General features: G+C 38.2%; 1 protein-coding gene across 5 annotated transcripts in view; it reads left to right on the forward strand.

Annotated features, from left to right (window-relative positions):
• LOC131439540 (cadherin-87A) overlaps positions 1-24,526 on the forward strand; it is a 764,232-nt gene that overhangs the window by 659,559 nt on the left and 80,147 nt on the right. For all 5 annotated transcript variants that reach the window (XM_058610700.1, XM_058610709.1, XM_058610716.1 and 2 more), the window contains 6 exons: positions 7,733-7,876; positions 8,657-9,110; positions 9,190-10,546; positions 10,729-10,858; positions 11,089-11,212; positions 20,606-20,666. In XM_058610700.1, coding sequence (XP_058466683.1) covers positions 7,733-7,876; positions 8,657-9,110; positions 9,190-10,546; positions 10,729-10,858; positions 11,089-11,212; positions 20,606-20,666 — 2,270 coding nt within the window. The remainder of the gene's footprint in view (positions 1-7,732; positions 7,877-8,656; positions 9,111-9,189; positions 10,547-10,728; positions 10,859-11,088; positions 11,213-20,605; positions 20,667-24,526) is intronic.

The following is a 24,526-nucleotide window of genomic DNA, read 5'->3' on the forward strand; positions in this document are numbered from 1 at the left end:
CGTCTTTTCTGGTGGCCCGGGACTCCATGGAGTATCTCAGGAACCAGCAGTGACAGCCATTTGATCTTCGAACTTGATCCATAATTCAACAGTAACTTTCAAATGAGTTTAGACTTGTTGAAATCCATCAAGTCATCTATAAGAAAATTGAGCGGTAAAACAACTACGCGTTTTGTCACTTACGTTACTTTTACCATTATATCTCCGGAATCGGAAATTCCAGCCATTAGATCTTCGAACTTGATTTACAATTCAATCGTAGCTTTCAAACAAGCCTAAGCTTGTTAAATTCGCTAAGCCATCTCTGAGAAAATTGAGCGGTAAGAAAACAACGCTTTTTGTCGGTTACGTCTATTCGGGTCCTTCGTTTGCCGATTTTGAAACAGACCATTTACTCTTTTGTAGGAAAGAAAACAACAACAAACCATTCCAACAAACTGAACGAGTATTTCGTTCAGTATGTAGTTCATCAAACGCTTAAAAACGCTTGAAAATACATGACTTGAAATCGAATTAAATAAAAAAAAAACAAAAGATTGATTGCAACTGCGCGACTTTAACCGAGAAACATTAGATCATAACGCCAATCAGTCAATCAACTGAACCACAGAAGCACAAATCTGCTTGGTTGGTAAATTGTGCATATGAATTCATTCTGTCGCACTTGCTAGCCGAGTGCAAATTAAACTCGGAGGTTGTAAAATTCTTTACGAGTAGAATATTGCGTCATTTGAAAAGTTAAGCAGTTAAAACTTGTATTGTTTGTTGAATTGTGTCACCTGTAAAACTTACTCCATTGTCACCCTGTGTATTGATCTAACCACTCGCGTCAAACTTTTCTGCTATACTTTCAATTCCATGATTAGTGAAATCTTTTAACCGCTAATCGATTCGAAAACCTTCAATTAAACGTGCTAAGCAGAAGTATTTTCATTGTCGAATAGTGCGAAATTCGAAATTTAGAGCGCTTGGAGGAAACAGTTTCAACTTACTAACCAGACTGCGATTTAACAGCAGTCGGAACTTACCTTCAACCAAGATCTCCTTAGTAGTAGTAGTAGTAGTAGTAGCTGTAATCAACCTTTGCCCGCGCTGCCGGTAAAGTAAAAACTGTACTTCACTTGAAGAGAGAGAGAGAGCGGATTTTAAAGCGCTGTAGAAAATTTTACGGTAGCACCACTCTACTACTCCATATTGCTTGGGAAAACGGCGGAACTGAACTAAAGCCGGCTGGCTGAAGCTCGGGAAGCTCTTAAACTGCGAGACTGACTGGAGGGTATTCGTCGCTGTACAGAAGAGTAGGTACTTGCTTCAGTAAACAACCACTTCGTGGTGCACCTCGAAGCTGCTTCAAGACGAGAAAGGGCAGAAATATTCAGTCAATCTATTCTGGTTTAGGTTGAAGACTAAATTTACCCCAAGGAGTGCTATTATGCTTCGTTTTGATTTTGATTTAAGATAGTAACACTTACAATGTCAATATGGTTCCGTTGGCTGGTTGTCAGACAATGACCCATTAATTGAGCAATCACCTGAGCAAAATATTCATGATTAAATAAACAAAAATATGCTTCTTGTTTTGTATTGTATTAACTGTCATGTTGGGCAATGTCACAAACCAATGTAACAAAGTAGGCAATGGAATATGGAGGTGGATTCTACAACTACTACGGTGTTTTTGATTGGTTTTTCCTATCAACACACAATTACAACAACAACAGCAAATTGTGAATAACGCACAGAAAGGAGACATTTTAAGCAGCGTAATTCATTTTAAGGGGATCCTCTACGGCGGATAACAATACGGAAAATGTTCGAACGAACCTGCCCTACGTAGGAGAACTGCTCCTTATGGTCTACCTAATGCCATTTTCGCTTGAAGCCAACATTTACCCAGTTCCATCTCCAAGTACTGTCAAATCCATACATTTGACAGCAGTTAAGGTCGATATTGGATGTGTTTGGTAAAATTCAGTGGCAAGCGGTTCAGTTTGAATGTATGCACATCAAATGTGAACATAGGAACAACCACCCTAGGTGTGTGCTGAGTGGTATACTCACAAGAAGTAAAACGCTGTTATTGTTATCGCTGCACAAATGCAACATGACTTGCCGGAACAGCTTCTTAGTGACGTGGATGTTTGACAAAAGGCGTCCTCCTGCTGATCTTCGTGCCCTGTTTGCGCAAGCAGTGGAAGCCAATAACTTAGTGATGGCAGGGGGGGGGGGGAGGTGAGAGAGTCCGTGGGTACAAATGCGAATGTTTTCTGTGAGATTAACAGTAGCGGCAGCAGCATCAGCGGGAGAGGAGCGAGACAGGTAATCGCAGATAATAGGGAAGCAAGAAAATTTATTTGTTTGCACACAATCGCAATCACTGCAACAGCTTTGGCAAACAAATTTCAGCACATCACGCACGTATGAGTGTATGTGTGTCTGTTTGTGTATCATGTGGCACACCAGACGCTACCGATGATATTTGGAAAATGTTCCTTCTGGTAAAAGAAGAATGCCAATTGAGAACACCTACGCCCTTTGGATGCGGAAGAATCCGGAAGCATACGTGTGGAAGCAGGCGTTTTGCGAAACGTGCTTCCGAATTAAGAATGCTAAAGTGGTAGGTTGCATTTGCCGGCAGTGTGCAATTACTATTCAACCACATTCCAGTTATTCTAATATTTATACATCGGTTCGGTTTACAAAGCTACAGATAAACGATTCTTAAACGTGTTGCTGTGAACAAAACCAGAAGGTAAATCAACAGTAGTATTAACGGGCTTTAAACTCGTCCATATAACAACGCCGATTGACATCATCATTACATACGGGTGGGTAATATCAGGGACATAACTGGATGACAAGAATACGAACAAATCTAATATGCTTTTCCACACTTTTAAAAACATTCTCTAAAGTTTGAGCGATTTCTATACCTATTTATTATAAAAAAGGTAATCATACATAATAAAAACACATTTATGTAGAATCTTACCAAAAATGTACAAGAATGAGTAGAACTTAATCTCAAATGTCTCTTGTTGTGTTCAAAATAGCAACATGATATTTTCTCCATATCATCAGAAATGTGGTCAGCCACAACCACAAATAACTCCAAATTGAAGTTTTCTTAAATGTTTGGTATGAACGGGAGCAGGTCATTGCGCCGAATGGGTCATTTCGCCGAAAGTCGTTTCGCCGAATGTGTCATTTCGCCGAAAGAGTCATTTCAACGAAAGAGTCATTTCGACGTAAGGGTAATTTCGTTTACATCACTCAATGAATTAGGAACCTGCACATTCTGGTTATTCATCAAAATTATCTATTTGTTTTAAGTCTCCTGGATAATTGATGTGGCGTAGCCACATAATCGGAGCCGAGGCGACGCCAGCTTAGTTGGCCGCCGACCCGCCTTTTGAAGCAGCGGCCTTTTGCATACAAATATGTAACCGGGCCTCGTTTGCCCAGTCTATTCAAAACTAGGTCTCTTTACTTCAGTTAGGTTCGAACGAGCGGTAGCGAATAAAACGATGTGGCGAAGCCGCATTCGATATATTTTTCATTTGCACTAAGTTATCGGCAAATACCGCAAACAATTGCCTGGTAGGCGCTCTAATAAAGTCAACAATTTTTTTTGCAATCATGAAGATTATGAAATAAAAATAAAACAAAAAAGAAAAAAAAATATCATTCAAGTTTTTCTGGATTATTTTTTAAGAAGTGTGATTGTAGTTCAACGAAACGGGAGGAAACATTATCATTTTTCATTTGTCTTTATTTCGAATCAATTCCAATTACGATATGAAGACTATTGAAGAATTCGACGAAATGACCCTTTCGGGGAAATTGTGTTCGGCGAAATGGCATTCGGCGAAATAACCCTTTAGACGAAACGTCTTTCGGCGAAATGACCAAGCGATATGAACAAGCAAAATACAGTGCTTAAGTGAGGCCCGCAATTTCAACTGTTTGAATTGAACGAATCATCGCACAAAGCGTTGCCCGACACGCTACACGTACACATTTAATTATACACGCAGAGCAATTGAGCATGACAAAACAGTTAGTAACTTTTAAATTTGATTTATATTCATTTTAAGCTAGAATATGATTGTTACAAGCCAATTTCTCCCTTCAACAAAAACAATGATCCAATGAAACAATGATGTTTGATTTAAATAAAAATTTTGGTCCAACCAAACCAAAAATAGATTTATTCCGGCTGAGTTTATTGTTGAAATAAACTGACTATTTTTTACATATCAACCAAAGTTGAGTTAATGTTATCGGCAATGTCCTCGTTGACTCAATCCTGCTATACCTTTATATCAAGAAAAAAAAAACTAGGTTCAATTTATCTATGATATTATTTGTGTAATGATACAACTAAGTTTACTGTTTAAATGAACCATGTTAGTTTTATTTCATATAAACCAGAACAATTTTTTCTCGCGCATATAAACCACAGCATTTTTGTCTCCCGCGAAAGTTTGTACGCGTTTCATAAGTAAAATTTGATCTGCTTCTTTCATTTCAATTCCCCTATTCAACAATTCAAGTGTATGTGTAGATAATTAAGTATGTTTTAGGAATTTGCATAACATTACATAACACATTTTCTTTACAAAAAATATTTGATACAGGTTCTCTATTTTGACCGGACTGATGGAGTACCGAATCGTTCGGATGCTATGAAAATAAAAAAAAACAAGGCTTGACTGCGGTATGTGAATAACTCGGTCGTGTAGCAACGGAAATGACGAAACGATCAAATGTCTTAAAAAATTTCACAATTAAAGATAATTGGTTTTAGAAATTGTTTAACCAATTTAAATCGAAATAAAACTAGTATAAAATATAACCTTGTAAATTAGTATTAAAAAATCATTTTATTTTTAAAAACAAACAAAAATGTATGTTTTCAACAAACAATAGCGTTAGTTGGAATAGCTAATTTTTAGGTAATTCATTGAATGGAATGATTGTGATTTTAAAGCGCAAGAATTCTTAATTTTATCTAAAGTTCGTTCATTCATAACAAATTTTTCAAATTGACAGGAACGCACAAGTAAAATATTTGTTGTTTTTATCAAAATGTCGTTTGACACAAACTAACGCACTGAGTAAGATTGATTATCATATTTTGTAGTTTCAAGCAGCAATGTTTTCTATATCAAACCAGATTTTCTTTTGTCACTATTTTAACAAAAATAATCGTTGCGTAAAACCCAAATTTGATTATATTTACAATTTTTTTCTCTGCGTGTAGAATATTTTCAGTCATTGAACGTAGTGGGCTTACGACACGTATTGTTCGATAGTAAAACATGTGAAATGTTCAATTCATAACCAAATTGCTCTTATAATTGATTTTCACACCTATTGCAAAATTGTTCATTGTTACAGATCAAAACCTTTGGAATGGTGATAATCACTTCTATTTTGAATTCCAATCGAATGAATGAAGATTTGCATCCTGTAATTCGATCGAGTGATACTTTTGTATGGAAAACTCTAACTTGATCAAGATGTAGAATGAAAAAATTTCTCATTCGATCGGAATAAACCGATTCGATCGAAATACAGAATAGATCGAAATACAGAATGCTTTATCTAGCGGATTCCAACTATGTTACATTTTATAAAAGAACTTAATAATATTAAACAAGATAAAAAGTATTTAAAAAAATCGTATGGAATTACAGCTGGCCTGTGAGTGAATAATATTTTACTGTCTGTAATTATAGATACTTTTTGTCCACCGTTGACGAGTGGTTTATATTTTTGAATTCGAGTTGAGGATATTCTTCTAAATCTCTAAACAATTTGTATTTTCGAGACGTGCAGAAAGTTCAGTAAGTTTTTGAAATTTTTGTCAAATTCCACCTTATAATTTCACCACATTTATTAATTACGCAAGTGATGCACTGAAAGTTTAAAAATTCACACAATCACTCAACTAGTACGTGCGATTATCGATACTCGGATGTGTGGAAAAGGCATGTCAGTTTTAGTCGTATTCACGGCATCCAGTTATGTCTCTGACATTACCATCCCGCCTTTTTTTAGTTATAAAATTTGGCAAAATTATTATATTACGTAGGAGGCATGGAGACATGATTTGTGTACCACATCGATATTCAGCCTCTCCTTCTCCTTCAACGATCGCTTGAAGTAGTGGGCCGAAGCTAGATCCGACCAGAATAGCGATACGAAATAAGCTGAAGAAGAGTACCATTGACATTTCCTTCTCGCTGATTGACACTGAACGGTGTTGCTTAACTGTTTTTGCCATCACGGTTAGAGTTCGACTAATAAGGAGTGTATCGAAAATAAGCTATCCACAAATTTTTCTTTCAAATTATGATAAAAAACGATATTTTTTTGAAACTAAAAATTGATCCTTTATTGTACGAGGTTAAATTTGAGCATAATGAAAACCGGATGAAATTGAAGTTATTCCTTCACGAATTTTCGAACTTTTGATCGAACGCTCTTTATCGCAGTTCCGGACAAGTGTTGCATCGCATTTTTTGGACGCTTGAGCCTAAATTTTTTTGAACTCTTGCATGTTCCCAGCTGCCTTACCAGTCTTCTTGAAGACCCTCTTCACGATTGCCCAGTAACGTTCGATGGTTCGAAGCTGAGGGTAATTTGGTGGATTTAACCCTTTTCCGCAAACCAATTGAGAGTGGATTTAGCATAGTGAGTCGACGCTAAATCCGGCCAAAACAGTGGAGGAGTACTATGCTTCTTACATAAAGGCAACAATCTCTTCTAGAGATACTCAGGTCGATAGATTTCTGCATTTACAGTTCCGGTAGTGTAAAAAAATGGTTGACTTCAAACCACAGGAACATATTGCTTGCCATACCAGTTCCTTTCGACCGAGATTTTCTGCTTTTTGTAGGTCTTCAGGTGATTTCGCTTCTTGATCCGCTGGATCATTGCGACACTCGTTCCTGCTTTTTAAGCCAAATCACGTATTGACATTGATTTGTTCTTCATGATTAGAGATGCCACATTCTGGTCCAGTTTCGGGTCAGAAGAACCAGGTTTTCTGTCTCTTCCTGGTAGATCATCCAAAGAATAATGTTCCCCAAACCTATTAATGGCATGATGAATTCCAAACCGCTTCGCCAATATTCGCATAGTAATACCCTTCTCACTGAGTCATGTGTCCAGAACCTTAATTTTCACTTCTTTTTTAATACGCGACATTTTGAGAACGCAGAATTTCAACTGCACAATCAAGTAAACAAACGAAAGCTGAACAGCCAAACGCACAGCATGCTGTAAGCTGAGCATAAAAAACCATCACAAATACATGCGTACAACACAAATGTATGTGGATAGCTTATTTTCGATACACTCCTTAGTACTGTCCAATTTTGTCTGCTGACTCATGGGATACTATGATTGATGCCGCATGGGTAGTTTCGGTAGTGCGGGTGAAGAAATGTTTGTTCATTTTTTTTAAATGAAAACGTTATGGTAACAGTGAAAGTTCAGAACCAGGCTGCACTGGTTCTGATACACTAAAATCGTTTAACGCCCCTACAATAGAATGAATTTGTTTATATTTGCAGCTTTAATCAATAATATTTGTAACTTTTTAGCGATTTTTTTTGTGAATCGAGCTAACGTTTTGCATATTTTTCGCACCGTCGTTTCCACTGAATTCAATTCATACCAAAATTTCACCAAATTAATTTATTTCATTTTTTTTCGCCAGGCTCAGGACACCTTATCCTTTTCGGTATCTATCAAGGATCGCGTCAGCACCGCCGGAATCGATTCCGAAAACGACAATATCGTCAACGTGCCGATCAAGATAATCGTGCTGGACGAGAACGACCATCCGCCGGAATTTCAAAATGTAAGTGTCCGACAATCGGGATCGGTGCATCTGTTTTGTCATAATCAATTACGTTATCCGCCATTCGTCGACAGGACTGAGTCGAGGGAACGATTAAAATCACCCCAATTTCCGTCTCTCGACTGTAATTACAACCGGTACTGAAAACGCCCTCCTGCTCGGCGAATGTTTTTCATCCCTTTTATCGAATCGGGAATGAGCTTTTGATTTCCTGTTTGACCTCCCGCTAAATTGTTCATCAAACATGCCATCCGGGACACTCGAATTACTCGCGTAGAGAGTGCTACTGACAGGATGTAGTTTTTCAATTTCATTTTCATGTGATGAATCTGGCCGGCCGTCCGGTCCGCCACCAGTTTGAACGGGAATACGTGAGTCAATATGTGTGTGTGTGTGTATGTGTGTAACCACCAGCAACCGTGTTCTATTTAATTTCGGTTTGCTCACTGCTAATTGGTATTCAAATGATGTAATATCCTGGAGAGAAGTTAATGGAACCGGGGTAGCATCCGGTGGCGTGGGAATCGTTCATTGAACTACGTAGTGGCAAATCGTGCAATGCATGGGGAGAAAATTCTATCATTCGGGGACGTCGAGTTCTATCGTTAATGAATGGATTTGACGTTCAACTGAACAGCTAATAATACTTTTCCTTTCCATCTGGGTATTTCGTTTCGATGCTGAACTTAACTGTCATTCGACGATTGATTGGAAATATAATCGAAAAACATTTTTCTGTATTATCAAAACTTCTTTAACTAGTTTCCGGTATTCCCACAGGTACCATACGAAACGGAAGTGCTGGAGAACGCCCGGCCCGGTACGACGGTGTTCGGTGGGATCTTGGTGATGGACAAGGATACGGTCGGCGAAAACCTGGACGTGACTTGCATTCCACAGTCGCAGAATCCGGACGCGTGTGACAAGTTTTCCGTCGTCATTTTGGAAAGCCGACAGGACAAACTGACGGCGGCGGTGGTGCTGAACGGTCGGTTGGATTACAACGAACGGATGATTTATCAAATTTTGCTCGAGGCTACCGATGGCATGTTCAACGCAACCGCCGGGTTGGAAATTCACGTAAAAGATGTCCAAAATAGTCCACCGGTGTTTCAGGGCTCACTGGCCGCCGTTATTAATGAGGACAGCCCGATTGGTACGCTGGTGATGACCATTCATGCACGGGACGGTGATCGTGGCCAGCCTAGGAAAATCGTTTACGAATTAGTGACGAGTAAGTTTTACGAACTGAAGCTCAACGATTCCGTATTTTTATGTTACCTTCAATGTCATTTTTTTGTTGTTGTTTCCAGATCCAATGGATTATTTTCTGCTGGACCGGCAAACCGGTGAACTTCGTACGGCAAAACCGTTGGACAAAGAAGCACTGCCGGATGACACGGGATTGATCATTCTAACGGTCAAGGCTAGAGAGTTGATTGACGGAATTCCGGGAAACGATAATTTAACGGTGGCCAGCACTCAAGCGTCGATTACTATACGGGATGTTAACGATTCGCCTCCAATGTTCAACAAAAAGGAATACTTTGTGTCGATGTCGGAAAACACAGCCCCAGGTACTCCACTGCCCATCGAAATGAGCGTCCACGATCCGGATGTGGGAGAGAATGCAGTTTTCTCGTTGCGTTTGAATGACGTTTCCGAAGTGTTCGATGTGGAACCCAAACTGGTGATGGGTTCTTCCCAAATCAGCATCCGAGTGGCGAATGGTTCGCTGGATTACGAGAATCCCAATCAGAGAAAGTTTATTGTGCTGGTTATTGCTGAGGAAACCAAAACCAATCCGAAACTATCCTCAACGGCAACACTGACAGTGTCCATCACTGATTCCAACGACAACCGGCCGATATTCGAACAGGACTCCTACTCGACTACCGTTCTGGAGAGTGCCAATCCCGGTCATTTGATAACGACGATCATTGCTAGAGATCTGGATTCCGGACATTTCGGTGATCAAGGAATTCGATACTCACTATCGGGAACCGGTGCCGAACTATTTCACGTGGATCCAATAACGGGAGCGATCACGGTAGCACCTTGTCCACCACAGGCCAACGAAAATGTCCCCGGTAGGCGAAAAAGGCAAATACCTAGCTCAGCCGAGTTGACTATGGACTATCCCGAAATGAACAAATTCAATGTTTCCACGGATGGCCGCTCGGGATTGCTAGATCATGAGGATGAATACATGGCGTACCGGATTTTTAACGGTGGCGAATCGAACGAGTTCAAAGACGTAAACGTAATCGCTCCTCCGACGGTTTCCAGTTGGGAAACTTCCAGCACGGAAGAGCGAGACGTTACGACAAACTGGCCCGCATCGATGGAAAGTACACCGTTACCGAGCACCACCGTGCAGTCCAACGAAATTCAGCCCCAGTCGGCAGAAGCTGGCCCGGGAAAAGCACCCTGCTTGGATTACGAAAACCAGTCCGTATATTATTTATCATACAAAGCAACCGACGACGAAGGCCGCGGCCAAACGTCCGTTGTTTCGCTCCGAATCACTCTCCTGGATGCCAACGATTCACCCCCGGTGTGCGAGAGTCCTCTGTACCGGGCTTCGGTGGACGAAGGGGCTACCGCATTCGAACCCCCGCTAATCATCAAAGCACGCGATCCGGATGTCGTTTCGGAAATCAACTATCGGTATTTTGCTTTAAACACTGGGTGCCCCCGCCACCCCCACGATGAGCAGCCAAGCGACAATATTCTCTTTGATCTTGTAGCATACGGTCGCTTCCGCTTCGTCGTTTTATTTCACCAAAACGTTTCACTATTTTATTATGCATACTAGGTAACGATGTTTGTTTTATCTTCCATTCACGCAGAATAATTGGCAATGATGCAATTACGCATCACTTCCAAATCGACAAACGAACCGGTCAGCTGACCATCTCCAAGAGCAGCGCGCTTGACGTCAACCATTTGAAGTCGGAAAATGTGTTCTTTGCTGTTGAGGTGAGTTTCGAAAAGGGGTGAAATCGGATCGTTTAAGTATTGAATGATTTCTCAACTGAATGGGGGCTTGAAGCATTCTAAGCTAACAATAAGAGCCACACCCACAGCTAGTCGTAGCTATTAATACAAAGTGAACACATTCGGTTCGAAGGCACCACCACCACCACCATCACACAAAGAAAAACCACGCTGTTACTTCTCGTGTGTCATTCATTGTACGCATTTTCCAGGCAAGCGATGGTCTCTTTACGACGCTCTGCAACGTGAACATCACCATCCGGGACGTGAACAACCATGCACCGCAGTTCCCACGGGAACACAATCTGGCATCGATCGAGGAAAATTTCCCGATTGGTAAGTAAAATATTGCTAGCAATAATGAACCCCACGGTGACCTGTGAAACGTCGTCGTCGTTGCCGTCGTCGATGCCGTCGACTGTCGTTGACAATGATGGCACTGATGATGATGATGATGATGATGATGATAGTGATGGCAGTTGAACCGGCCACGTATGCAAACTGCATACCTACAGAATAGAAACTAAGTTCAATCATGATAACTCGTAACAGAGTTCAGCTGGGCTGGCATCGAAGCACTTTGCATCGAGACGATTTGGTTAAACAGACGATGAAAATGGGGAGGCAAGATGGCGTCGCAGCGTAATAACAGTCATTAGCAGGTTTCCTCTCTTGGGGAAGTTTGAATGCAATTAACAATAATTTCGCCAAACGGAATTCTTTGACCTGCTTTTCGGGATGGAATCCATTGAAACTAAAATTCAAACGATTATACAATTAGAATCATTGCCCTCGGCATTGAACCCAGCTAGCCGTCCTTGAGAACAGGCGGTTTGGCCGTGCAGAAGAGTAGAGGATCTTTCCTCTCTAGGCTTACTGGGCATTATCAATAACAAATTACAATTTTATTCATTCCATTCGTTCAATCAACTATCAACCAAGTCACTGAATTCAATCAGTTTCGAATTCATTGGCCTGGAAGAAGTGGAAAAACAACTTCATCGCTTTCGCCGTGCTGAGTGAGTTGGTCAGAAAGGCGCTTTCGTGGTACAGTTTTGCATGTATTGAAAGATTTATGCTGCTTTACATGCCGACGTTTTGAAGGAATATTCCTTTATTTTCAGGGTAAAACGACAAAAACTAACAGTTCTCTGGAACGTCAGTCTGTAACGTAAAATAAATATACTGTAAAGCATCTCTTGACCCAAAAAATATCTTTCAATAAATTACAATAAAAGGCACATCGGATGTAAAAGCGGTCCTGCATTTGAAGGGAGCTTCTCATTTAGCTTTCCGGCATATCGAATCTTATAACAAATGTGATTTAATACCTGATGCTGAAGTACTGAAATACTTAAATTACAAATTTCATAAATCACGTCTAATTTTTTTTCGAAGACGTGGGCGAAAGAATTTTTTGAAATTGAAAGCGGTTGAAAAGCTACACGTGACGTTAGACGGAGTGTGCTTTCGAGCACGTTTTTCTCAAAACACGATTTTTTAAAACCGTTGCCATGATATCTCGAAAACTATTTGACGGATTCTGCTCCAAATTTATACAGCTTCTTTCAGGCGCGTACCCAGAAATTTTTTTTCGGAGGGGGTCTTAGAACATAATGTCTATTTTCCATACGCTTGAAAATATGTATGTAATTACTTGAAAAAATTTTTTTTGAATAAAGTCGTTTGTTGAAAATTATTCATTTTATAATTAACTTTAATTTGACGACTTTCGCGCAGATTTGAATTTAACTTTCTGGATATGTAGACTTTACCCTAAAATGTCACATTGCATATCTTATTTTTACAAAATTGATCTATACTATCTTCTAAAAAGGGCTAAACTTTTTCAACCATTTTATTTTTAAACAGTAGACGAAAAATGACAAAGCCCACAAAAAAGTATTGTTTCAGTGATATTCACAAACCAGTCAAATTTTTCAATCAAAATACTAAAAAATTTCAATATCGAATGAACTTTAAAAATTAAAATCAAAAACATTTACTTTAATAAAAAAAAGGTGGGTGGGTAGTGTCAGATACATAACCGAATGACGTGAATACGAATAAAATGGGTTTTTCAGTTTATTTGGTGTGAATTGTGGAGCTGAATTTTGAAGCAGAATGCTAGAACTGAATTCTGGACCTGAACTCCTTAACTGAATGATGGATTTGGATTGTTAAACTGATCACTGAATCTGTGCTCCGGAAACTTAGAATTCTAGCCCAAGACTCTTATTCGGTAACCTGAATCGTAACACTGACCATTAGACTTGCGTTCTGGTCTGCAGCTAGAATTTAGTTAAAGAACTACGGTCCAGGATAAAGTTTTCAAATCAGGATCCTGATTTTAACTTAGATTCAGTTCAGGAATTTCCTCCAAAAACTTCTGAATCTAGTTCTTGATTTTGGTTGCACTTCTAAAATGGTGAAACCAAATTTTAGAGGTGCATTTTGGAATTGAATTCTGAACCTGAATTAGAACTGAATCCTGAAAATACAACTATCAGGTGTACAACTTTGCTTCCGCCGTTTTCCGATAGATGGCTGTACCGGCTGAGGCTGGTCAAAATACATAGATGATAATGCCTTTGAAGTGAATGTGTACAGTACCTAACGAATTGTCATTGCCGTTTCAGTGACAGTTGTTCTTGTTTTCGTATTATTCACGCTCGAATGTCTGTTTATGTACCCAATTCACGCCATTTGCGGGAAGTTTTACTTTTCTGTTACAATTCGAAAAAAATGCAGCTGAAGCGCATCGAATGCTTTCAGAAACTTACGGTGATGCTGCTCTGAGTAGAAGAACGTGTCGGGAGTGGTTTCAACGTTTTAAAAATGGTGATTTCGATGTCGAAGACAAACATGGTGGTGGAAAAGAAAAAACCTTCAAAGATGAACAACTAGAAGCATTGCTTGATAAAGATTCGTGTGAAACACAAAAGAGCTTGCCGAATCGTTGGTAGTGAGTCAGCAAGCTATTTCAAAACGTCTCAAGGCCCTGGGCATAATTCAGAGAGAAGGAAACTGGGTGCCGTACGAGTTGAAACCGAGGGACATCAAGTGTATGTGTGCAACTGCTTTAAAGACAATATCGTGAGGGGTTTTTACATCGAATCGTAACCGGTGATGAAAAGTGGGTTCGATACGATAATCCAACGCAGAAAATCATGGGGAAAGCCCGGGCATACTACTTCGTCGGAGGCAAAACCGAAATTCAAGGCCCCAAGGTTATGATTTCTATTTGGTTGGATCAGCTCGGTGTGATTTACTACTGATGCGCCTTAGTCGCGCGCTAAAAGAAAAGCGGCCACAATATCAAGAGCGACATGACAAAGTCATCCTCCAACACGACAATGCTCGGCCTCACGTCGCAAAAGTGGTCAAAAAGTACCTGGAAACGCTGAAATGGGAAGTCTTACCCCACACGCCGTATTCCTCAGATGTCGCCCCTTCTGACTTCCACTTATTCCGTTCGGTGGCACACGGCCTGGCAGATCAACATTTTCAATCCTTCGATAAGTTGGAAAAATGGATTGCTTAATGGATAGTGTCAAAAGAGGCCTCTTTTTTTTCGAGCCGGGATCCAAAAAATTGCCGAAAAGATGGGAGAAAGTTGTCGCTAATAACGGACAATACTTTGAATAATATATCTGTAAACACTTTTTCGCAATAAAGCTTTTAATTTTGAAAAAAAAAACGGCGGAAGCAAAGTTGTGCACCTGATAAGTTTTTTCTGTTCCTGGTTTTCAGTCTGAAGTTCCACAACTTTCTGTTAAAAACTCAGTTTCAGAATTTTTAATTCTTAATCTGGATGCTGGACAAGAACTTTGGAACTGAGTTCTCGTTTGAACGTAAATTTCAGTTTCAGAATTCAGTTTCAATACTCAGATCTAAGTCCAGACTTCAATTTCAAAATTTTAGTCCAAAGTTCAGGTCTAGAATCAACATGCTACTCCAGAATTTGGTTCCAAAAATTAGTCTTATGAACAAATTCTGGGATTCGGTTTCTGCTCCAGAACTCCGAAACTCGATTCTGTACTTGAGCTCCGGACGAGGAACTGAATTTTATGTCTGGATTCTGGAAATGGAGCATTCATGGATTCTGAAACTGGATTTCAGAACTAATTTCTAGAACTGGATTCTGGATCTAGATTCTGGCCTGAGCTGATTGAGTCAACTACGCACCAAATTTTTACCTTCCTTGCTTAGCAATCATTTTAGAAAACTTGAATTTCGAGTTGTTTGTGGTTATTTCATACTGCTGAAAATTCTATCGCAAATTGCTGATCATATCTCTGACGAAGTTGAAAAAAATATATATATTGGTACGTTCAATAAAACAAGAAATATTCACGAACTAAAACTTATCACTCATACATATGATGAATTTTGGAAAGGCGCCCCATAGTAAAGTAAGACGTATTCACGTCAAAATTTACAGTGTCTTTTTACCGATAACTAAACTAAACTGAAAATCATTATCATCCAAGAATTCAATGAATCTCAATTTGAGAGAATATTTCACAGAATACTGGTTGTCCGATATATGCAAAAAGTATTAGTAATGGGCAAGAAAATGTTTTAGTTAAAAACGCTTTTTTTCTTAAAACTGCTCGCCTTACAATACATGGACGGCAACATAAGACCTACCTTGGGATAAAGTTTCTTTGCAATCGAAAGTGGTATGTTTTTTGTATATTGATTTCAAAGGCTTTAGCAGGATAATCATATCAAATCTGCCCCCAAAGGGAATTCATATTGTTATACCACATTCGAAAGATTATAGACTGGAAACAATTTTCTCAAAGTTTCATCCCTTTAACTGTCATATTGACGGAGCTAGGGTGGTTCTATTGATTTTTATTTTATTTGATTTTTTAAGAAACCTTTAAGCTCCTCCGAAAAATTTGAAAAAAAAATCAGGTATGTTTAAGGCATTATGATGAAGGTTTACAATTTTCTTCAAAGTTTTTGAAGATGTATTTCTTCCATTTAAAAATACATGAAAATTTTTGAAACATATTTTTTTCCTCTTCCAATTTTTACACCACCATGGATTTTTTAGTGAAAGTTTTTCATATTCTTAAAAAATGTGGACGACCACAATATTTGATTTTTTCTTAAAAATAAATAACAGTCGACCATGCGTCCCCATCGAGTTCTGTTAGAAGGAAACCCATGGTACTTTGTTCTAGCAGTTTATACAACTCAAGCGCAGGGCTTAGAAATCAAAGTAACGAAAAGGAGGAAATGATTTTCAACCTTTGCATAATACATACACGATAATACTTCGGTTACAATCTTGAATGCTACAAAGCAAAAACTGACTGCTATGTGGTTCATTATTCTTTCATTACACCATCAGCAACACGCGAAAAACTGACACCTGCTCTAGTCCTTGACTGCCGTAACCGAATTTCATATGTGTGCTACTCGCGATGTTCATATATTACTACCATTCATATATGAACCACATAGCATTAGTTCTTGCTTTGTAGCATGCTAGGTTGTACCTGAAATATGATCGTGTATGTATTATGCAAAGGTTGAAACTAATTTCCTCCTTTTCGTTGATGTTCTCAATATAAGTCTAAATTTTCGAATGAAAAAACTGAAAAAATTACTAATCGACTTTTACACTGAAAAAAATGCGATCCTAAATATTTAAAGTCAAATTACAAATTACGACATTTTTTATTCGAATGATAATTATGCTCTTATCCCTATCCATAAATTGTAAGTAGGGCGTTTTGAAACCAAAATAAGTTTTTCTACACAAGGTTTTTCTTATCTAGCACTGATACCTTCTGCAATTATCGGGTAACAAGCAATAGGGTATTCGGTAAAATTTCCTCACGAATTGAGATTCATTGGAATATTGGATGATTATGACTTTCAGTTTAGTTTAGTTTTTAATAAAAAACTACTGGATAAAAACTGAATTTGGACAAGAAAATGTTTTTTTTTGAAAAACTTTGTTTTCTTGAATGTAAGATGCAATGTAAGATCGGTTGGTAGGAAACTTTATCACCTATCCTGGGACAAAATTTTATCAAAATCAATGATGGTTTTGTTTTGTAAATCGATTTCAAATTTTTAATATCAATTTTTTTCAGTGTAGGATTAATCGACAGGATTTATTTTCATTATTTTTTATTGAAAAATTTGACTTCTTTTGTGAAAATAACTAGTGTACCACTTGTTTGTAGCACTTATCATTTTCGACAGCTGGCAGTTGGCGCGAAATTTGTCATATTAATAGAGAAGAGTTTTCATAACGTAATTATTTTTTTTTATGTTTTGGGAGAAGTTAGAAAACCCCTTCTTGCATATGTGCCTGACTTTTTAGTACATGCGCAGCTTCAAACTAAACTAATGGAATTAAGATTGTCAAAAAAGTCAAAAGTAAAAATTTTTTTTTTGCTTTCCAAAACAATTATTTTCTAAATTTTTTACTTTATTTTAGTTCCAAACATGGCATCAAGTACCATCAATAAAATGGTGTATTGATTTTTGATTACCGATAAACAGAACAGTCGGAATCATGGTAGCAGTGGAGAATCTATTCTTTTATTCCTATTGATCGATGTAACTACGAAAATAGTTTAAGTAATCACTTAAAAAACTTGTAGTAGGTAATGTTAAAGACATACCCACGAGATTGACGTAGGACTGCTGTCGATAAGTGGTAGATCACTTTAAAAATACACATTTATTTTGATACATTGTTCTACTAAAAAAATATCCATTCCAAGTAAAATCTCATTAGATCTTTGTAAAATGCTTTGGATTCTGGAAAACAAAACAAAGGTTACCATGTGTCGAACTTTCAACACAGCTGACAATTACTTTCACGAGCAAAATTCAGAACAAATCGATTGCCTCTCGTTTGGTGAACGGCGCACAAAATAAATCTGCCACTAGTTTGTGTGCCTTTCCCTACGGCGCTAACATTCTGCACCGTGTCGTGTCACCCATGAAGTTGGACGTCGTATGTATTAGTGACGAAACTTGTTCGAAACTTATTCCAAAACCAAATTAATGTATATGAGGAAATCCAATTAACTATTTGTTTGATACTATGTAAAGACACTGAAAATGGTTAGAAACTAAATGATTTGGCCGTAATTGCGGATTATAAAACTATAATTTATGGCCGCATTGTAACACTAAAATTACGAACCGAAAGCCGCCCTGATTATCATTTTTCATGTTTCAAGCTGATTTCTGTTACTCGCATGCAAACATTTTTTCTGTTACTCGCATGCAAACAACCAACAGTTGAATGATGTAATCGCGGGATTCATTTGAGGCTTTCAGAAGGTGGTATTTTCTAAGATATTGAACGCTGTTCGCAGAATTTTACTCGAATGCGAAGCAACCAAATGCTGGCTTTATTTGCACTTGTTTGCAGAAAGTGGAAAGTAACTTTCGTCGTCCAGCGGAAGTTCTTCGTTATCCACCGGCACTGCTCGATCCATTTAATGGTTCGGTGAATCAAGGTATGGGTGCGTCTTCGTCTTCATTTTTGCCAGACGGCTGCTACCGGTCTTCCGCTTCACGATCGGGGATGCCAGGACTACGGTAAACCGTACTTACAGGCCCGTTTTCATCACTAAAATGGTCTACCGTAAACTTTTTTCCACGATGCCAAGCGTTTCGTAAAACCGTACAATACGCCCGCAGAGTGCATGCTGTTTCGACGCCATCTTTGATTGAACTGACAGCACCCAAGCGAAAAGAAACATGCCACCTATTTCTAGGGAGTCCAAAGAGCAATTCTCTTGAAGAGAAAAAACTTTACGCTCTTTCCTTTAATTACAAAATGGTATTGAAATCATTCTCATTTTTCATTGAACACCCGTTAATTGTTTTAAATTTTTTTGAATAGAGTCGTTTGCTGAAAATTATTCATATTATAATTGACCTAAATATGGTGAATTTAGGGTTAAATCGTATTCGCAGAACTTTCTCAGATTTGATTGAAACATTCTGAAAATGTAGACTTTATCCCAGGGGTGGAAATAAGCAATATTTTTAATTCACAGTAAATAAAAATAGTCAATGTTATCTTTTCAAATCACATATTTATTGTAAATATTATAATGAATTTTCAAATGAATGATTTTTAAGAAGATAAATTTTGGTTTTACATAGAATTTAAAAAGGTCTTCAATTTCATTTCCCACAATTTAAAACATAATCGCAATTTTAGTTTTGTTACCCAATTTTTTAATTCACGGTGTTCGGTTTTCTGATTCACAATCGGAAATCTTGATTCACATTTTCATGCTCAAAATGGGCTTATTTCCACCTCTGCTTTATCCTAAAATATCACATTCCATACGTTCTTTTTTTTCAAAGCTGATCTAGACTGTCTTTTAAAAAGGGCTAAACTTTTTAACCGATTTCTTTTCAAATATTTGATGACAAATGACAAAGTCTACAAAAAGTGTTACAAAAATTTACCAATAAAAAAAACTGAAAAACTTCCAGATCGCGTCTAACACTGGAAAAAAGTGACTTAGAAACATTAAAAATCAAAGTTTTTTAATTTGATAAAAAAATTTCAGTGTCTTTTGTTTTTCTGAAAATACCCGCCTTACAATACATGCACGGTTGGAAAGTGACCTATCTTGGAACAAAGTTTCATTGATTCGAAAATGGTGTTTTTTCGTAAATTGACTTTAAACTTTTTTCAGTGTAGGATTAGAATTGGCTAATTCCGTGTAAAATCGTATTCGGAGTTGACAGCATATAGACTCCCTCAAAAACAGCAAATTTTTTCCATTAATTTTTCTAAACTTGATGTAGACTATCTTTTGAAAAGGACTAGACAATTTTAACAACTTTTTGCAAATACTCAGAATAGAAAAATGACAAATCCTACCGAAAAATTGGCGTGCTGGTGATGTTTTTAAAATAGGTCTAATTTTCGAATGAAAATACTGAAAAGGTTACTAATCGAATTCGACTCTTCGAGCCACAAAAGCTTACTGACTCTATGTGCGGGGTTGAGGATCGAACCCAGGTAGGCTGCGTGAAAGACATCGACTAACTTTTCACGCTATATCCGTCTCCATGGTTTTAATGTTAAATTAACCTGCTTGATTTTTTTTTTACTTTTTAATTTGACAAGAAACCAAACTATATATTTTCAAAACGGTTTGATCATTTAGTTTCCTTGTTATCTTGCAACATCACAAATTGTTACATTCATCCGAAGCGCTTTTTGGCCGACTCGGACTCGTCGCAGAGCATAAATGATAATCCTGCACAATCCAGGCGGACAGGCAGGCGATTGCGCTCGTTCGACCTCGTAAAAATTTATATTTGCTCGTTTATAACTATATTAGTCTACACTTGCAATCCCGTCCTGTTTATCCGAAATGGGAAGCAAATGGTCGGCGAACGTTTCCGGGCCACTATTCCACGGGTTGAAAATCCGAAACGAGTGGTGAAGGATGGATGGAGCGGATGCTGCAAAACAAAAACAAGCAAATACAAAACCAATCCATCTCATCCTACCTCGGCATCCTCACAACTCGTGTGGAAACCCAAATATATTTTGTCGTTCCGATGCTGACTGGTTCCAGGTGCTTTCCGTGGTCGTGAGTTCCGGTTCAGGCTTGCACTCGAATGACAATCCACATATAGACGTCGCGTCTCGTCGTAAAACCTCGTCACTAACCTATTTTCTCTCTACTTGTTCTAATCAATTTACAGGCACCAAAGTCGAACGTTTACAGGCAGTCGATTTGGATACGGGAATCAACGCTGAGATCAGGTAAATATAGATTTACTAACGTCTACCGGTGCACTCGTTCCATGCTAGGCTGGCAGGGGGGAGGGGAGGGTAAACACAAAACCTTGCCAGCTCTCGTTGGACTAGGGATGATCGAAAGACGAATAGTCCTGCAGTGGTGGGTCAAATCCAATTCCAAACAGAACATATCGGAAGGTTCATCTCGGCAACCCCAGCAGTTGGATTGGGGACAGAATCGTTTGTTTCCATAGCTTCGCTACCTACCTTCGGATCGATGGGTTCGGTTTGTACCGTTGGTACGCAATAACACTAAATTTTCAGTATAACCTGATTATTTCGCATCGTTCATCTCTGTTCTACCTCTGCCTGTTTTAACAGGTTTACTACCGGATTGAGTTGAACGAGTTAAATTTTGCTGCTCTAAAAAATAAAAAAAACGGTATATGTCGTCAGAGTGGCTGCCGGGAAAATCGATCCCATCTATTCCAGTGATCCTAGCTGTTGGCGGTTAAGTTTTAGTTCCGTTTTCTCTCCGACAATGGATTTGTTCTACACTGTTAAAATATGCAGAATTATACCTTCCGAAAGCACAAAAAAACCATATTGACATATCAGTTCAATTTTTCAAATCCAACCAATTCAAAGCAAACAGAAAAAAAACCCTGAGAACTGAACCTGAGAGAGTCTGATTAATTATTTCTTCTGTCACACAAATGCAAGCATTGTCTGCAAGCAGTCAGCTGAAGTGCTCTGAATCGGTTTCAACAATACGGTCCGAGACTCGTTTGGCTGATTTGAAAATGAAAGAAAAAACGCCATCGGTGCCGGTGCCAGTGATCTGCACTGCATGATGTTCAACATAATTAAAAAGTTTAGCAGAACTTTTGCTTTCAACTACGTCAAACGAATCTCATATGCGATGGTTTAGAACAAAATGGCGAATGTGAGGTCACATTCCCGACTTTCGGATGCCATTGTGCTTAATTTTGAATGATGTGGAATGGTTTTTAAGGTCGTGCAGTTGTTACATTGAAATGTTGCTTCAGTACTCGTGTAATTTTTAAAATCGAAAGTTTGTAGTGGTTTATTGGGACTCAATATAAAATGTTCGTTGCTCAATTTGAAAAACCTGTTTCAATCCACCTAGTGGTGTAATGGTGTCTTTCTCACTAAACTTTTCATGAGAAATTGATGCAAATTTCAAATAGAACATTTGAAATAACTATTTCCGAAATCGAAATTAGGAGACTGTTACAGTTGCACTAAGTTTTTAGGGTCATTAAGCGTGTACGAAATCGAACAGCACACACAGCGTGCTTCGTTCGTACAGACGGTTTTGTGTTTTGTTCTTCCGTACCACCGCATGCACGTTCCGGTGCGCTTCATAAGACGGTTTGAAAATTGGAACACTCATAACTTTGTTATTCCGGAATCGGAAGTCAGATCCGGATGAGATTCAGAATTTATGTATGGAATCATAAGACCTTAGTTTGTAAAAACCGGCCAAAAGTGAGTTTGCTTCATTTCAAAGATTATTACCACTATTTCCTCTGCTTTCGTAACCAAAATCTGGGGACTGGTATAGCCGAAATGAATACGTTCGGCCGTTAGCTGACAAGTCCTATCGATTGGAATTGATTTGAGTCCCCAGCAACCCCATTTTCCGTGTATTGCATCACTGCTCTATGTAACTGCTTGACATGTTCAACACTACTTATCCTGTAATTCCGGAACCGGAAGTCCAATCCAGATGGAATTCAGAAATTTTGTATAGGACCATAGGATTGCTCATTTGAATCGAAGTTTGTAAAAATCGGTCACCCCATCTCTGAGAAAAGTTAGTAAGTAATTTGAAACTGGAACTTTTACACTAATAAAAGTGATGCCAGATCGTGCGAACTAAGTTTCCGTATTCCATCTAGTATCGGGGTGGTGGTAGAGGAAAAAAATCAGTATGAATCTGTATAACTTATTTTACGATGATTACATGTTTTTATATCAGTTATTGCGTAGTTTACACAAGCGCGATATTTTGGGTTTTGAACGAATTTTTATTATTTAATTCGAAAATATGTAGTTCGAGTAAATTATCTCTATCTGTCTTATTTATTGCACTCATTGAAGTGCCTAAATATATTTCTTATCATTTATCTAAACTCGGTTTCAACCTATTAACGCTTAAATACATTTAGGAGAAAACGTCCTGGTCGAAAAAGGAAGTTTTATCATTTTTTACTATGAATGAAAGTATTCAAATTTATGGGGACGGGTATAGCGTGATGGGTAAGTCGATGCCCTTTCACGCAGCCCACCTGGGTTCGATTCCCAACCCCGCACATAGGCTCAGAAAATTTTCCTGGCCCGAAGAGGCGAATGACCTTAAGGATAAAACCTCTATAATCGAATGTGCAGAATGCACAAAGTTTGTACACGTTCTACAAACATTGGGTGCCTTCTGAAAGTTCAACAGTTAGTTCAATTCTATCATCATATCATGGAAAAACAGACTTTCTTAACAACCTGTATAAAATCAGTATTTTTTGCAAAATCCGTAAAAAAATCAGTGAATTTTACCAATGTACACTAAGGTCTTTTTATGTGGTCTTATTTTGTGCGGTTTTTTATGCGACTTTTTTTTGCGAAGTTTCAGAGTTATGCGGTTTTTTCTATGCGAATTTTCAGAGTTATGCGGTTTTTTCTATGCGAATTTTCAGAGTTATGCGGTTTTTTTTATTCGGTTTTTTTATGTGGTTTTTTTATGCGGTACGTAAATTCGCATAAAAAAGATTTCAATGTACTTGAAAATCAGTAGAATACTGGAAAATCCGTATATCTGGTAACGTTGACTAATCATCCTGTAATTCCGGAATCGCAAGTCAGATCAAACCAAATTTTGGAATTTTGTATGGGACCGAAGACCTTTTATTTGAGTCAAAGTTTGTGGAAACCGGTTCAGCTTAAGCTCCGAGAAAAGTTGATGCACTTATTTTTATCTATTTTTGCTCATTTTACTCCATAATTCCGGAACCGAAAGTCGGATACTAACAATATGTAGTAATTTTGTATGCTTGATTTTGGTATTGTCTTGCGAAAAAAGGGCTAAATATATTTCAAGTTTCTAAGATCAATAAAAAGCTTGGTTTTCGAAAATTAGGAGAAACGAAAATAAATCGAAATAAAAGTGGTATCAAAAATTACCTTGCAAATAAATTTCAAATAAAACATTGTATTCTCGAAAACAATCAAAATTGTATGATTTTAACAACAACAAAAAAACCTTGTTTAATCCATCTAGTGGTGTAATGATGCCTTTCTCATGCAGAGATGGCATTTCACTAGAGTGATACACCAGGGCGTAGGTGTCAATTAAACACTGCGGATACATTTGCTACGCTCCACACAAAGAGGACAGCGCACTTCTTCTCAGTGTCCAGACAGACAGACTTTGAGTGCGTGCTTGTGTTGAAAGAAGCTGGTGCGAGAGAATAACATTTTCTTCGCACGAATCGCTCTCACGTGCTCTCGCCTAAACACACCCAAGTGATCACTGGCGCGTGATGGTAGGCGAATACTTCTGTGAACTTCAATTAATAGAGAGTAGATCTAGCCTTGCTATGAAAAATTTGCAATGAAAACTGAAAATTTAACGATAAATTGTTTTATTTTGCTGATTTTGCGTGCCCCACGCTTCTTCTACGCAAACCATACACCAGAGTGCTCACCGGCGTGTACACCTCTGTAAAAGTATCTGCATCCACCTCAGAGAATTTATTAACTAATGCTCTAGCACTTTGGTGCGATTCAGTGGAGGAGGTAAAAGGAAATAAACAAACGCACTCATGATGCGTGCACACTTTATACAACAATGGTGTATATATGTG

The sequence above is a fragment of the Malaya genurostris genome, chromosome 1, assembly GCF_030247185.1.
Source record: "Malaya genurostris strain Urasoe2022 chromosome 1, Malgen_1.1, whole genome shotgun sequence".
Classification (NCBI taxonomy): domain Eukaryota; kingdom Metazoa; phylum Arthropoda; class Insecta; order Diptera; family Culicidae; genus Malaya; species Malaya genurostris.